We start from the raw sequence: 14821 nt of genomic DNA on the forward strand, positions 1-14821 counted from the left end.
ATTCTTGAATATGGAACAGTTTTTATTTAATTTAGAATGTATCGGTGATTATATTTGAAAAAATAATAATTTTTCGTGTCCACGCGGACATTGTCTATACCCCCTGCCCCCTCTCCGTGGACAAGCGTGGACATTTTCAGTATTTTTCTACGTTCCTCGTTCGTCATATCAAAATTAACAAATTTGAATTTTTTGAACCCCTCATAAAATTTGGACTATCCGAGAGCTAGCAAGTTTTAAACTAAAATCATATGCGAATCGGAAGCGGATTTTTGAGTGAAACGTAGGGGTTTTACGTAAGGCTACGTTTTCAGTAAGAGTGCCAAAATTCAAATCAGAAAACAGAACACGATTTTATGAAATAATGTTAACCTTACTAACTATTTTTGCTAAGAATGAATTTTGGTGATTTGCATACCAATCGATTCGGAATTTCTTCAAGATTTGTTTTGCTATACATTATGACCCTCTGATCCGTAAACAGTTTGAATTGAAGAAAATTGGAAGTACTGAACATTTGAGTGCTTACCTACCCATGCTATCAATAATATCTCGTGGACTATCACGTGCAAGCTGTTTGCATTTGTGCAGTCCGGGATATGTTTTCCTAACACAGGCTACAAAATCCAGAAGCTTGAGGAAATTGTCATTGCAGATACATAATTATGTATTGTGGATGCAAATGTAGACAACTGTTTTCACTTTATGCAATGTCTATTTTATATGAAACCAGCCAGTTTCAAATGATTTCAAAATGTCAAAGCGAAAAGTGCTCATAGGAAAAAAAGGGATAAATTGAAAAATTCCCCCATGTATGAGTTAAAATTATGGAAACTGTTCGTCGAACTTGTTGATTCCACCAAGTGATACTCAACTACTTGGCAAACCTAGATGGTAGCGGAACAATTAGAATGGCTCAATGTCAATCGAAGAATCGAGATAAGCGGGAAATATTGCAAATTAGATCGAAAACTTCTAAATCATTGATGCAAATGAGTAATTTCAAATGAAATCGTCCTAAAAATGGAGAATTTTAAAAACTTGTATTTTTGATTCAAATGAAAGTTTGTATTTCGTTTGAGTTGGAGGAATTATGAGTTTTCCAGAGCAATTGGGAATATTTTGACAGCGTAGCTTTCGAAAATGGGCGTATCGATTTTAGTAAGAGAAATCTTCGATAATTTATATCTCAAAAACTAATTTACTGTCTTTTTTATGGTAAACTAGCTGACTCGGTAAACTTAGTCCCGCCCAAAATTTGTTTTTTGTTATCAATACCTTCAAACAATCACGTTTTCTTACTAAGCCCAAGTTCATGAGTGCAATCGCAGAGCTGTTCATTGATTGATCTAATCGACCCCGTTGGATTTAACTTTTACTAAAAAATTCCTAGTACTTCTATCAAAACTGATCATTATAATATCAGATTATTTTCAGACACAATTCTCGTTCAAGATTTTTCAACCACTTGCAAATAACATGTTTCTCCGTTACATGGAATAAATGTTTGATACAGAAAATATGATATAATAAAGACAGACCCCTCCCCCTTTCTCAGTTTAGATTTGGGGGACGAGTGTCTATTCACCATAGAAACGTTTCGTGCCCTCTAAAATCTTCACATGCCAAATTTGGCTCAATTGGCTTGATTAGTTTTCGAGTTATGTACTTTGTTTGTTTTTCATTTGTATGACAGCCCACCCTAAGAGAGGGGGAGGAGTGTCAAACCACCGTAGAAACATTTATTGCATCCTGAAACCTCCACATGCCAAATTTGGTTTCGTTTGCTTGATTAATTCTCGAGTACTGCAGGAATTTGTGTTTCAATTGTATGGTCTGCAAGTCTGACATTTTTACAAAGAAGACCGGCTAATTGGTTTTACCTTTATATCATCAAAATCGGTCCAGTAGCTCAAAAGTTATGATTTTGTTTTAAAAAGTCATTTTTGGAAAAAAGGGGAAAATTTTATTTTTCGGACCAACGGTCAACTTTGGAAAATCATAACTCAAAAACAGAAAAAATTACATCTCCGATTTTTAGATATCGCTACCAAAAAACTCAGCTTACAAGAAAACCGTTTTGTCACAAATTCCGAACATTTAAGCTTTGTTGACCATTAAACAGTGTCTCGTTACTCTAAACGGTAGACTTTCGCGAAATTAATTTGATTTTTGGATACCATAGAATGTATTTTTTCTTTTGACTAGAATAAAATTGATTTGCAAATGAATATTTATGGTGAAAAACTATAAATATGTCACTGACTCAAATTCCGAACACTTTTGTCTCAAACTCCGGACAGCAAAAAAACAAATGATGTGTTCCTCGTATCGTTGTAAGTTAAGATCCGTAAAAGGGACTGTCTACAATTTGAAAACTATTGCTGTATGTTCCTGAACAAATTGTGAGGGGTTGTATCTAGGACACGACCGCATATTTTCGACGTAGAACTACGCAATTAAATTATGCAATCCACTTTGATATGATGCCTTACGTTTGATATGATGCCTAGGACTACCAAAATATGTGAACGGAAGAATTGTCAAATGATCATTGTATGTTACATTTCTCTCTGAAATTACAATGGAACCCCGATTATCCGCGGAAGCGAGTTCCATAGTAATTCTATAGAGTATCCCAAAATTTGCCAGTAAGACGTAGGTGCTTCCTTTTTTGTTTTGGTCATAGCTTTCATATTATCTGACCACTGGTGGACATGACCTTGTAGATGGATAGTTTAATGTTTTCTGGATTGATGAAACATAGTTTTCATGCTGAAATATCTTTATTCTGTGTTTACACCTCATTTTTAGTAGTATATCGCGTTATCCGCGATTTTTGTTATTCGCGGTGACCTAGCCAGTCTATTCCGCAGATAATCGGGGTTCTACTGTATTGCAAATTTCATGTTTACGTAGTTCTCGAACCGCGAATGTTCATTTACTTCTAGTATCTGAAATGACGATTTTCCCAGGCTCTCAGTTTAAAAATACGTTTTAGGGAAACATATTCCGACAAGCGAGTACAAAAGTACTCATCACCAAAAAATACCCCCGACTTGTATGTATTTGCAAAGCGGATTTCCCCAGGCACATTCATTTTTAAGTTTGGATTAGGGAAACATAGCTCAGTGGGAAAACAATAAGCCCGACTTGCATGTTTTGACAAAGCGGATTCCACCAGGCAAACTGATTTTGAAGCCCGTGTTAGGGAAACATAGCTCGGTGGGAACAAAAATACCCCCGACTTGCATGTTTGCAGAGCGGATTTCCACAGGTACATCGATTTTGAAGTCTATGTTGGGGAAACCGTAAATCGGGCCAATCAAAACTTGGCAGTTAGGGCGTTTAAATAACGCTTGACATTTTACAGTTATTGAATTGTTCATCTCATGAAAAATAATATTTTATTAATTGTGATAGACGCATAGAAATATTTCCTATCAATTGATGCAAACATCTTTCCGATCTGTTAAGAAATGTTCGAGTTATAAGCATTCGAAATACGGGTAGGGTTAGCACACATATCGGCAGAACAAATGTATGGGAAAAAAGGAAGTTCTTCCACTTCTCATGAATTTAAACCGTTTAGAGATTAGCGAATTGTAATGTATAGCATATCAAACAAATCATAGAGAATATCCGATTCGATTGGTATGCAAATCATGAGAATTCGCTTACAGTGAAAATAGTTATTAGCGTTAACTTTATTTCATAAAAACGTGACGTGACGTTTTCTGATTTGGCACTCTTCCTGAAAGACGTAGTTCTACGTCAAAAGTGTGTTCAAACATCTTCTGTTCGGAATTTGAATTATGTGTCAAAAATTGATTCAAATTCCAAACACTACTTAAATGCTAATTTTATTGAAGATTTCTGTAGAAAAGCTCATTTTTCCATCCATGTATAGTAGATTCTCACCTTTTTTAGCACTTAACATGAAAACAGCAAACAAAATAGTTAAAAAAAATTACAAAAACTGAAACTAAAACTGGAAAATTAACGATGCTTGTTCTTTTTATAGAATTTACTAACTTGCGTACATTTTATTTTTTTGGATATTAAGAAGGTCTACGTTTCTGTATGACAGGAAGATGTTTCAGGAGAACTTCCCTTTGTACACCTCATCTACTCTTTTACCTACAAAATCACTCCTTTTACGTTGTAGTCAATGGGCGAGTATGAGATCCGAATCAGGTACACTTTGGAGTTCCTTAGCTCGACGATGTGTAGCATCTTCACAGCTGACCTTGTGATGTTTGATGGTGTCTAGTATTGCCTGTTGACTGACAACAGTGGTTTAACGCCTCTGATTCCGACCAATATGATAGTCGGCACTAAACTGCAGGCTGATCAGAACGCCTTTCAGGACCACTGAAAGCGATGGACACTTCAGAGCAAAGCAGGCAAATCTCAAGTTATCTTCTCGATGTAAAAAAGGAGATTACGAATTCTCAGATAACTATGCTCTCCGATAGGTCAGATGACTGTATGTGGGCAGCTAGATGTTTTCCATTCTCGAGGTATATAGTTTTTCTGCATCCTTGTCGATTTTGTCGATTATACCCATTTATGAAGTTTTGTATCTTTTGAATCGCTTGACCGATCTTCGACTATCTTCGAGGTAAACTTTCTAGAAAGAATAACAAAGGGTCACCAGGGTCTCTGCTGGTATTTTTTTTTGGAAAACTGACTTAAAATTATTCTCCACATAAAGTTTCAATTTTTCAGGAGCTATGTTTTTTTCGTGTTGAAGATATATTTTTCGACGGAGGTCTACGTCTTTCAATAAGGGTACCAAATCAGAAAACAGGTTCCGTGTTTATGGAATTATGTTACAGTTGTTAACTATTTTTTACAGAGAACGGATTTTGGTAATCTGCATACCGACCGAATCGTAAATTCTTTAAGATCTCTAAGCAACTGCGAATATTAATACGAATCACTCGCACGTAAATCGGTCGTTCGAAATGCATGCGTAGATGACAAACACCGCCACGTGTGAAAAGACTCTGTGGAGAGAGGAAATATTGCAATTCAAGCTCCGTCCGCTTATTCACACGGTCAGAGCGTAAAAGCAAAATATTTGCCATCTACTAATCAGTCTTATTCCTGCTTGCGAGCGGCTTGGTAGTGTGTCATGTTGTGAATGAAATCGTGGTGCGATTTTGTTCGCAACTTGAAATCCAAGCTGGAAGGTTTCGATGAAATGAAACAAAATGTCGGTTTTCATGCCGCCTGTGCTTGTGTATTCTTACGTCACAGGCAACACATTGTTGGTTTTATGTGTTGCGAAATGTGAATTGAAATGGTTACCATGAGGCGGTTTGAAATATTTTGTTTATTAGAAATTTGGAATAGCGGTGGTGAAACATTGCTTGCGAAGCTTGATTATTATGCTCGTAAATTTTGTTCACATAATTATAGAAAATGACCGTTCGGGTAGCCACGAGTAAACGGATTCAATTCAATAGGACAAGTTTGGTCTAATTTGTTCGATTTGATGACGTGCTTTGTCCGATAAACTTAATAAAAATAAATTTGTGTTCTCACATTATAGAATCGGCTGACATCCGAAAACTGATGAATAAAATGTTATGATATTTGGATGGAGGACTTCAAAATGATGGAATTTATGATATACGAGTATGATATCTGACGTGATATCACTGGGCTCTGACAGGAGTTTATCATAACGCATGGATTTTATTTCAACAGTGGATCAATCATAGCTAATGAAAATGAAACCTGCAAACAGTTGAAATTGAAAGTCATCAGATATGCTCCTTCATGATCCGTTCAGCCCATCGCAATGAATTTTCCCACTCGATTGTTACATTTTCCGCCCCGGTGGGTCTCATTAAACCTAGTTCCATTCCCACAGCGAGGGGAACATTTCCCAGAAACACAGAGCGCTATTCTCGGCGAACACATCGAGCAGCTCTTCGCTCTGGAAATATTAACTCCCGGCTGCTTATCTCGTGAATATCATCCCGCGGAGGCGAAAAGAAATGGCATCTGCATTTCGGGGGTGTGTTTGTGTGCGAGGAACAGAACAACAGCGCAACGAAAACGCGCCCCATTGTTCTCATCGAACGCACGGGGGGCAGTCCGAACCGAGGTGGGCGGTGGGAAGGCATGATAATGAAGAGTCGTTTTAAATTATAAATATTGGATTATTATTCCTGAAAAATGAAACATAAATTTCAATGACAGCGTTTGTGTCGTAAATTTTACGTCGGATTTCCAGCCGCCACCATCTGAGGGAGGAGGATGCTGGTGGCTTTTTTTTCGGGGTTTTTGTGTGTCTTTTGGCCGCTCTATTCTCTGCGAACAGCTTCTGGAAGGAGTTTTCAATCGATGAGCAGAGGGAAGCTACGTGCGAGGTGGCCCAATTTGAAGGGGGGGACCAAATCGCTGCTTCCTCTGGATCGCATGGAATGTTCGCCATCGGCATGATTGCCTACGAACGCTGAAGGCCAGGCCAGGCCGCCTCCCATCGGAGGAAATTTTTGAGGGGAAATAAATTTTATTTTATTCGTATGAATGAGGGGCACACAAAAGGCCATAAGCATTTAGAGGGACGCAGTGGGCGAGCACACAGTTTTTTTTTGTCTCACTGGATATCCATCGCTTCCGTCGGGTTTGGGGCAACGCGTTGTTATTCGAAATTCTGCGAGGGGAAAGTGAGAATAATAAAAGATTTATTTCGAGAGTAAACTTACGGATGGTCCTTCGACCGGCTGCGGGATGTTATTTATCAGATTGGATGCTTGCAGGTCCGGCCGGGGCGGTGGTATTACGGTGGTCGTCGGTGGCGCCGGGGTTGCGATCGGGACCAGCGTACCGAGCTGCCGAGGAGGAAAAAGGAGAATTATGGAATTAATAACGGTATCGATTCGTTTTGTTAAGCGGATATAAACATTTGTGTACGGTGGATTGGGAGCCGGACGGGATTACATGGGCATTTTCGGTACGAGAGTAAAAAAAATATTGATCTGTCTGGTGTCCGGCTGTGATACATGTTTTATGTGTGGATGTAATATAATGAATAAGCAATGAGGTCGTAAAGAAGCCTCCCGTGAAACAGCCTCTCGAATTTCAGTGCAATGCAAGCAGCATACTGTGTAAGTGCAAGATCATTGTTTTAACGATGTCAAAAGTTGAAAAAAAACCAAATATTTTGATTTAAAGAAAAATATTTTGCGCAAATCGTTAGGATGTTAAGATAATAATAATTCGATTGTGGTCAAATATCAATGTGGCAATTATATTAGGCAAAGGCAATTATATTATGTACCTATCATAAAAAACCTCCTAAGGAATTAAAGAAAAAAGCTGAGAAGATTGATTTTTGGTTCAAGATAATTTTCCCAGAAAAAAACTGCTAGAAATCAAAACAACGATCACACTAAAACCACATTTAAATATTGTTTTAGATTTTTTGTTCAGCATGTGGTCTATTTCATAGCGCTATTAACCTCCGTCAGAGATGCTAACCTTCTTGATTTTTCAGGATTCACCAGACATTTTGGTATGCTCGATGTCGTGACAAACACTCAATTTTGCCAGATTTTACTGAAATGATTCTGATTTTTCCTTATTTTTGTACTTTTTACTTCTTTAGAATGCAAATTATCACTAATAAACATACTGAGATCACTGCCAAAGTTTTCCTGGTTGGAAATGGGAACTACATAAAAAAATCTCCGGTCCGTACTTGTGTAATCCTCAGTGGGATAAAAATCATTCTCACCAAGCTCAAATCATTAGATTTTCGGACATAGAAAATCTATACATACCTATTCTATTATAATGACAGATCTAGACAACCAGTAAATATGAGCAAATGAATTTTTGTTCATCGAAATGTTTTGAAGTTAATTTTTCAACCCAGTGCACAATGCGCAATGGTCCAGGAGATGTATTTAAATGGAAATTAGCATTTAGATCTCGACAGTTATCCTCTAGACAAAAACTATCTTCGACAAAGTTGTTACATCAATAACTTTAAGTAGTATTAAGATATTTTCAAGTTCTGCATCGCAAAATGTTGGTATTGATAAGCTCTAAAAGTCGTACGAAGACAGTTTTGATGTAGAATCTATATATATAAAAATGGATTTCTGTCTGTCTGTCTGTCTGATTCTTATGGACTCGGAAACTACTGAACCTATCAACATGAAAATTGATATGTAGGATTTTTGAGGCCGGGGAAGGTTTTCGTGATAGTTTGAGACCCCTCCCCTCTCTCTAAGGGGGGGGGGGTGCCATACAAACGAAACACAAATTTCTACATTACTCGGGAGTTAATCAAGCAAATGAAACCAAATTAGGCATATGGAGGTTTTAGGCTGCAATAAATGTTTCTATGGTGGTAAGACTCTCCACCCCCCTCTCTAAGGGGGGGCTGCCATACAAATTAAACACACATTTCTGCATTACAAGAGAATTATTCAAGCAAATGAAACCAAATTAGGCATATTGAAGTTTTAGAGTGCACTAAATGTTTCTATGGTGGTTAGACTCTCCACCCCCTCTTTAAGGGGGGGGGGGGGGGCTGCCAAACAAATGAAACACAAATTTCTGCATTACTCGAGAATTATTCAACCAAATGAGACCGATGGTTAGATACTCTTGCCTCTTCTCTAAGGGGGGGCTGCCATACATATGAAGCACAAATTTCTGAATTACTCGAGAATTATTCAAGCAAATGAAACCAAATTGGGCATATTGAGGTTTTAGGATGCAATAAATATTTCTATGATGGTTATACTCTCCACCCCCCTCTCTAAAGGGGGCCTGCCATACAAATGAAACACAAATTTCTGAATTACTCGAGAATTAATCAAGCAAACGAAACCAAATTTGGCACGTGGAGGTTTTAGGATGTAATAAATATTTCTATGGTGGTTAGACACTTCTTCCGCTCTCTAAGGGTGGGCTGTCATACAAATGAAACACAAATTTCTACATAACTCGAAAACTAATCAAGCAAATGGAGCCGAATTTGGCATGTGAAGGTTTTACGGGGCACGAAAAGTTTCTATGGTGAATACACTCCTCCCCCCTTCTCTAAGGGGGGCTGCTAGACAAACGAAACACAAGCTTCTGCATAACTCGAGGTTTTTGGGTATGAGAAATGTTTCTATAATGGTATGATACCCCTCCCTCCTCTGGAATGAAGAGGGGTCCCATAAAAATATTACACATATTTCAACCAAAAATATTCCAACCAAACATAACAATTGAAAATTTTCGGAAAACTTTGAAGGAAAAAGGAAAAATTCGGAAAATTAAATTCCCATATGTTCTACAATTACATAGTGACAAGTGCTGTTAGTCCATTTGATGTTTGCGCTAGCGAAATTGATCTTTGTTCGAAACTGGGAATGGAATTTAATGTGATGAAACGCACTCCTATATCTTCTTTTAGCTATACCAAAAAAAAGGATCGCCGGATGTGTTGATAAGTGCAGAACTCGAGGAAGAAATTGTCTGACTAAAAGATAGAAAAAAGCTTTGTTCTATAAAGTTGTTTAAAATAACTGGGGCTATAACATTGTTGAACGATGTTTATCTCTATCGATAAAGATAAGAAAGTTTTTATTTCATCGACAATTTTGTTTACCCTATTTTTGAAAACATAAATATGAGCGCTCTATTATAAATAACAACTTCGTTGAAGACAGTTTTTGTCTAGAAAACCAATATCTCCCACAAAGTTGTTTTTTCGAAAAAACGGCCATTTTATTATATTATTATATTTCAAATTGTACATCAAAACTGTCTTAGTACGACTTTTAGAGCTTATCAATACCAACATTGTGCAATGGTTCAGGAGATGTATTTAAGTGGAAAATAGCATTTAGAGCTCGACAGTTATTCTCTAGACAAAAACTATCTTCGATAAAGTTGTTACATATGATAGAGCGCTCATTTTTATGTTATAAAAAATAGGAGGACAAAAACTGTCGATGAAATAAGAAATCTAACTTTCTTATATTTATGGATAGATGTAAACATAGTTCGAAAATATTGTAGCCCCAGTCATTTGAGACATCTTTGTAGAACAACATTTTTTTCTATCTCTTTAAATAACCGATATGGCGCCTTTTTTGTCTAAGTTACCTTAGGGCTGCCATGAAAAAAACTGGTTTTCATATTCCATATTCTACATACAAACTGTCTTCGAAAGACTTTTAGAACTTATTAATACAAACATTTTGCGATGCAGAACTTGTCAATATCTCAACTTCACTCGAAGCTATTGATATTTCTTACCAAAAAATACACTCTTTTCATTTGATTGTCATTCTTTCTGGGGCAAACATAATAAATGTTTGTTGACGGAATTTGAAAGAACAAATTTCGCTCTCTATAATATGTGATTCTCGAAACTATGTTATTTTTTGTGTTTGAGAACATAAAATTAGAAATCATGAGTTTTCGGGCAAAAAAGCATCAATAACTTTGAGTAGGATTAAGATATTGACAAGTTCTGCATCGCAAAATGTATTGTATTGATGAGCGCTCTATCATATGTAACAACTTTATCGAAGATAGTTTTTGTCTAGAGAATAACAGCCGAGCTCTAAATGCTAATTTCCACTTAAATGCACCTCTTGGACCATTGTGCAGAGTTATATCTTGAATCTTGAAAATATCAAAATTGAATTTCATTTTTCCCTAATGAATATCAGCTATTGTTCGCGTTGACAGCATTGTGCTTCATGTGTTGAATTTGTGGGGCGAAAATGATGATAGATTCGCAGGTGGAATAAAACATGAAAATCAGTTTTTTCTTATTTTTTTATTATTTTAGATGCCAAAAACAGAATTTTTGTGATTCACAAAATTCACTTCAATTCTGCAAATACCGCAGAAAGTTCAAATGTTTGTAGGCAAATTTTTAGCCTAGTGTATTCCCTAAACATCTATGAATGTTCCATATTGATACGTTTAGCCGATTTTTCAACGTTTGGAGTTAATTACAGGAGCATTTAATCCCAAATCGTACACGAAGTACAAAATCCTAAGCGACTCTCAGAATGAACGATTCTTAACTTTCGTCTTCATGAGTTTTCAGTTTCTTCCAAAAACTGTAATTTTGATGCGATCATTTCCGATTTTTTGAAACTTGGTATTGGAAAGACATTGTCCTGACCCTAACCTAACGGTTTTCCTATAAATTTCCTAGCATTTACACCAAAACTTTATCGATAACATAAAATCATCATCAGATACAATTTTTGTTAAAGATTTTCCCCACTTGCGGAGAATGTGATAGCTTTTTTTTTACATAGAATACATATTTGATACGATGGTTATATGAATATCTACAAAATTCATATCAACGGATGAAATAAAGGAAATTGTTTAAATTTTTACAAAAAAATACTAAATTTTTTTAGTTTAATTTCGCTGACAAAAAAGTTATTTTAAAAATTAAAATTCATTTTTCTCAAAATATTTTATATAAATATAAATAATATGAATAGTCCTTAAAATTTCCAACAAGTTGTCCATACATCGGAAGATGGGCACTTTTACAGGAAAAAAGTTTTTCGAACAACAACTTTTTCATGTTTTCTTTGAAATAACCTACAAAATTTGAGTCGAAAAATGGAATGTAGGAATTTTTTTGGTTTTCACTAAAAATTACCAAAGAATTTTTTGGAAAAAAATTCATTGAAAAAAAAAGTTTAATTCTTAACTTTTTTATGTATAAATTATCGTAATTTACATGCTCTGCTAACTTTTCTCTATTTAGAAACATGTCAAGAACATGTCAAACGTGAGAATTTGAATACAAAAATATTACGAGCAAAACATTATTTTTTTCAGGAGTCTTCATACAAAAATGACTTATTTTCCAAAAAACTATAACAGATAGAATGTTGACGTCTTCGACAAAAGTTCATATTTTAATAAGATCTAAAACTTTGTCGAATACACTATATCGCTATCTTGACTTTATACAAAATAAGGATAAGTTGTATTTTTTTCAAAGAAAAAATGGAAAAGTTATTGTTGGAAAAACTTTTTCCCTGTAAAAGTGCGCATGGATGACTATGATGGATGACATGTTGGAAATTGTAAGGGTTATTCATATATATACTATGGGAATTTTTAAAACAATATGTTTTTGAGAAAAATGAATATTAATTTTTTAAATAATTTTTTTTTCAGCGAAATTATTTTTCCAAAAAAAAATTGGCACTTGTTTATAAAAAAATAAACAATTTCCTACAGTTCATTCTTCGACGAGAATTTTGTAGGTATCATAGTTTTTAAGTTATAAATTTTTGTAGAAAATTAAGAATACAAATTTGGCTTTTTCCAAAAAGTAGTCTAATTATTTTTCGAATATTTCAAGTATGCAAAGTTGCTTAAATGACCCATGTCTTTACACCCACAACGTTTCACTGCTATCTTAGATGGTGCTGCCAACTCCTAAGACGAGTTGACATGAAATTCGTTCGATGGTTCGATACTCCCATACTCCCAACACTAAATTTTCCTAGTTCGAGAAATAATCAAGTAAATGGAACCAAATTTGGCATGTGGAAGGTTTTAGGGGACAAGAAATGTTTCTATGATGGTTTGACACCCCTCTTTCATCTGGAAGAAGGAGAGGGAGTCACATACAAATGAAACTCATATTTCAACGAAACATGACATTTGATAATTTTCGGAAAACTGTTCCTTCACAGTTCAATGGAAAAATTCGAAAAATTTAATTCCCATATACTCTACAGTTACATCGTGATAAGCGTTGTTAATACATTTGATGTTTGCGCTAGCGAAATTGATCTCTGTTTGAAAGTGGAAAGGGTTTATAGATGAAAAAACGCACTCCTATATCTTCTATCTGTGATTGAAATGTTGAAGAATTTTGAACGAGAATTATGCTTGAAAATTATTTTTTATTTTAATGGCGTGTTTTGGTAGAAGTACTAGGAAATTCATAGTAATAGGAAATTTGAAATGGTCAAAGGATAATCAACCAATGAAGAGTTTTGCGATTGTACCCGCGAACGATCGCTTAGTAAGAAAACGTGAATGTCAAGAATTAATTTCGGGTGGGACTAAATCCGCCGGGTCAGCTAGTAATATATAAGTATACATGATTAAAAAACCATATGAAAATATGTAATATGTAATCTTGGAAAAAATTCTAGAATTAGACAAGGTGTCGTGTTCCATCATGGTAATGCCAAACTTAAAGCATAACAGTTTCCGATGAGGAAGTAAACATGTTTTGAGAATATAGTATTTTAAGGCTGTGTGAAAAATGGCGAAAAGATGTGCAACAAAACTGTGCATAGAAAATTAAATAAATGTATGTCTGTCATTAAAAATGATGCTTTTGTTTTCCTGATTTTTGGAAAGTTATAGTTGGCAACCCTGCCCTCCAAATTTGCCAGACATGGTCCCTCTCGATTATCATTCGCTCTGTCCGGGATATACTGTAAAGTTCGCTCATTTTATGTTAATGAATAAAAAAACCGAGTAGGTTTTAGAGTTTGAAGATCCACGAAAAAAAAAGGTTGACGAGTATACCAGAAGACAGTGAGCTTTTCCTCGGACAGAACTAATTTTATACAAATAGTTAAAAAAGGAATAAACGAAGTTGGGTTAGATTACAATAGGTCGTTCTCCTTTCATTGTAAGAAGAGAGCGCCTTCCTGAGAAGTATGAAATTAATAGCTAACTTAAACTCAATAGACGAAACTCGGTTCCACTCTGGCGGAATCGAAGATTTTCGATTGTTTTATTACACTCTATCATAAAATACGCATTATTGGGCATCATTCGATAGGATCGCAAAGTTACTGAACAAAAACGAATGAAAATTAATCATTTTTGTGTGACAGTAAAAGTATCAAATCGTCGAATGGTTAACCTATCGTAGCATGTATCACTATTGTTAGAGTGCTTGGAAAATTACTACCAATAGAAGCGAATGGTTTCCTCGCACTGCTGAAGGCAAACCGGGTTTCTTCCGAGAACTCGAAGAACTTTGTGCCAGGCACAAAGCTGATTGAAATCGGTTCAAGTTCGTTGAATCTTCGCCGTCTTTCATTCTGTTCCAGGCCAATATTTCTTGAGGAACGGAAACGAGTAGTTTTATGGGGGTACAATATAGATGGGAACCAGCCACGGCTCACTAATGGGGTCAGTTTGGGGTATTCTGTCAGCCGGTTCGCCCTCATTAACTTTCATCGTTCGCTTGTTCCATTTTGTGTGCAACTTCTCGCTAGATTTACGTTGCTCGGACACGATGATACGAACCAAAAGTACATTTGAAGGTTCGAATGTGTCCTTGATTCCTTCCTTTTTATCTTCATCATCCAGGGAGCCGGAATATATAAATAATGGACAGCATACCTTATCGTAAATAAACAAGAGGAAAATTTTTCCCGCTGTTGGACGAAAAAGTGCAGCGTGAAAATTTGCTGCATCAACTATTATAATAATTAATAAATTAAACAGGGGGAGGACAAAACAAGGAAATGGAATAACAAAAAAAATCATCAAGAGAGGAAAGTAACAATGCGAAAATTAATGAAGCTGCTAGTTCGGAAAGGCAAAACCAGTGTACATGAAAATGCTTTCTAACGCGGGGGCATGATTTTTATTTACGGTTTCATCCGGCATCGTACTTTTTGCTCCATATTTTCCCGTGCCGAAGTGAATGCCTACAGTCGGTCCACCGTTGCACCGAATATTGCTCTTTCATTACATATTTAATTTGCAGCTGATCATCCCGTGGTGGTGAACCCCGGAAAAAACAGGAAGTGGGTTATATCTATGG

The 14821-nt window shown here is 35.9% G+C and overlaps 1 protein-coding gene across 12 annotated transcripts in view; it reads right to left on the bottom strand.

Moving 5' to 3' along the window:
• Nucleotides 1-14821, bottom strand: part of LOC129770678 (collagen alpha-1(XVIII) chain) — a 742307-nt gene that overhangs the window by 48928 nt on the left and 678558 nt on the right. For all 12 annotated transcript variants that reach the window (XM_055773649.1, XM_055773645.1, XM_055773650.1 and 9 more), the window contains one exon: nucleotides 6726-6851. In XM_055773649.1, coding sequence (XP_055629624.1) covers nucleotides 6726-6851 — 126 coding nt within the window. The remainder of the gene's footprint in view (nucleotides 1-6725; nucleotides 6852-14821) is intronic.

The sequence above is a fragment of the Toxorhynchites rutilus genome, chromosome 2 (assembly GCF_029784135.1).
Source record: "Toxorhynchites rutilus septentrionalis strain SRP chromosome 2, ASM2978413v1, whole genome shotgun sequence".
In the NCBI taxonomy this organism is placed as follows: Eukaryota; Metazoa; Arthropoda; class Insecta; order Diptera; family Culicidae; genus Toxorhynchites; species Toxorhynchites rutilus.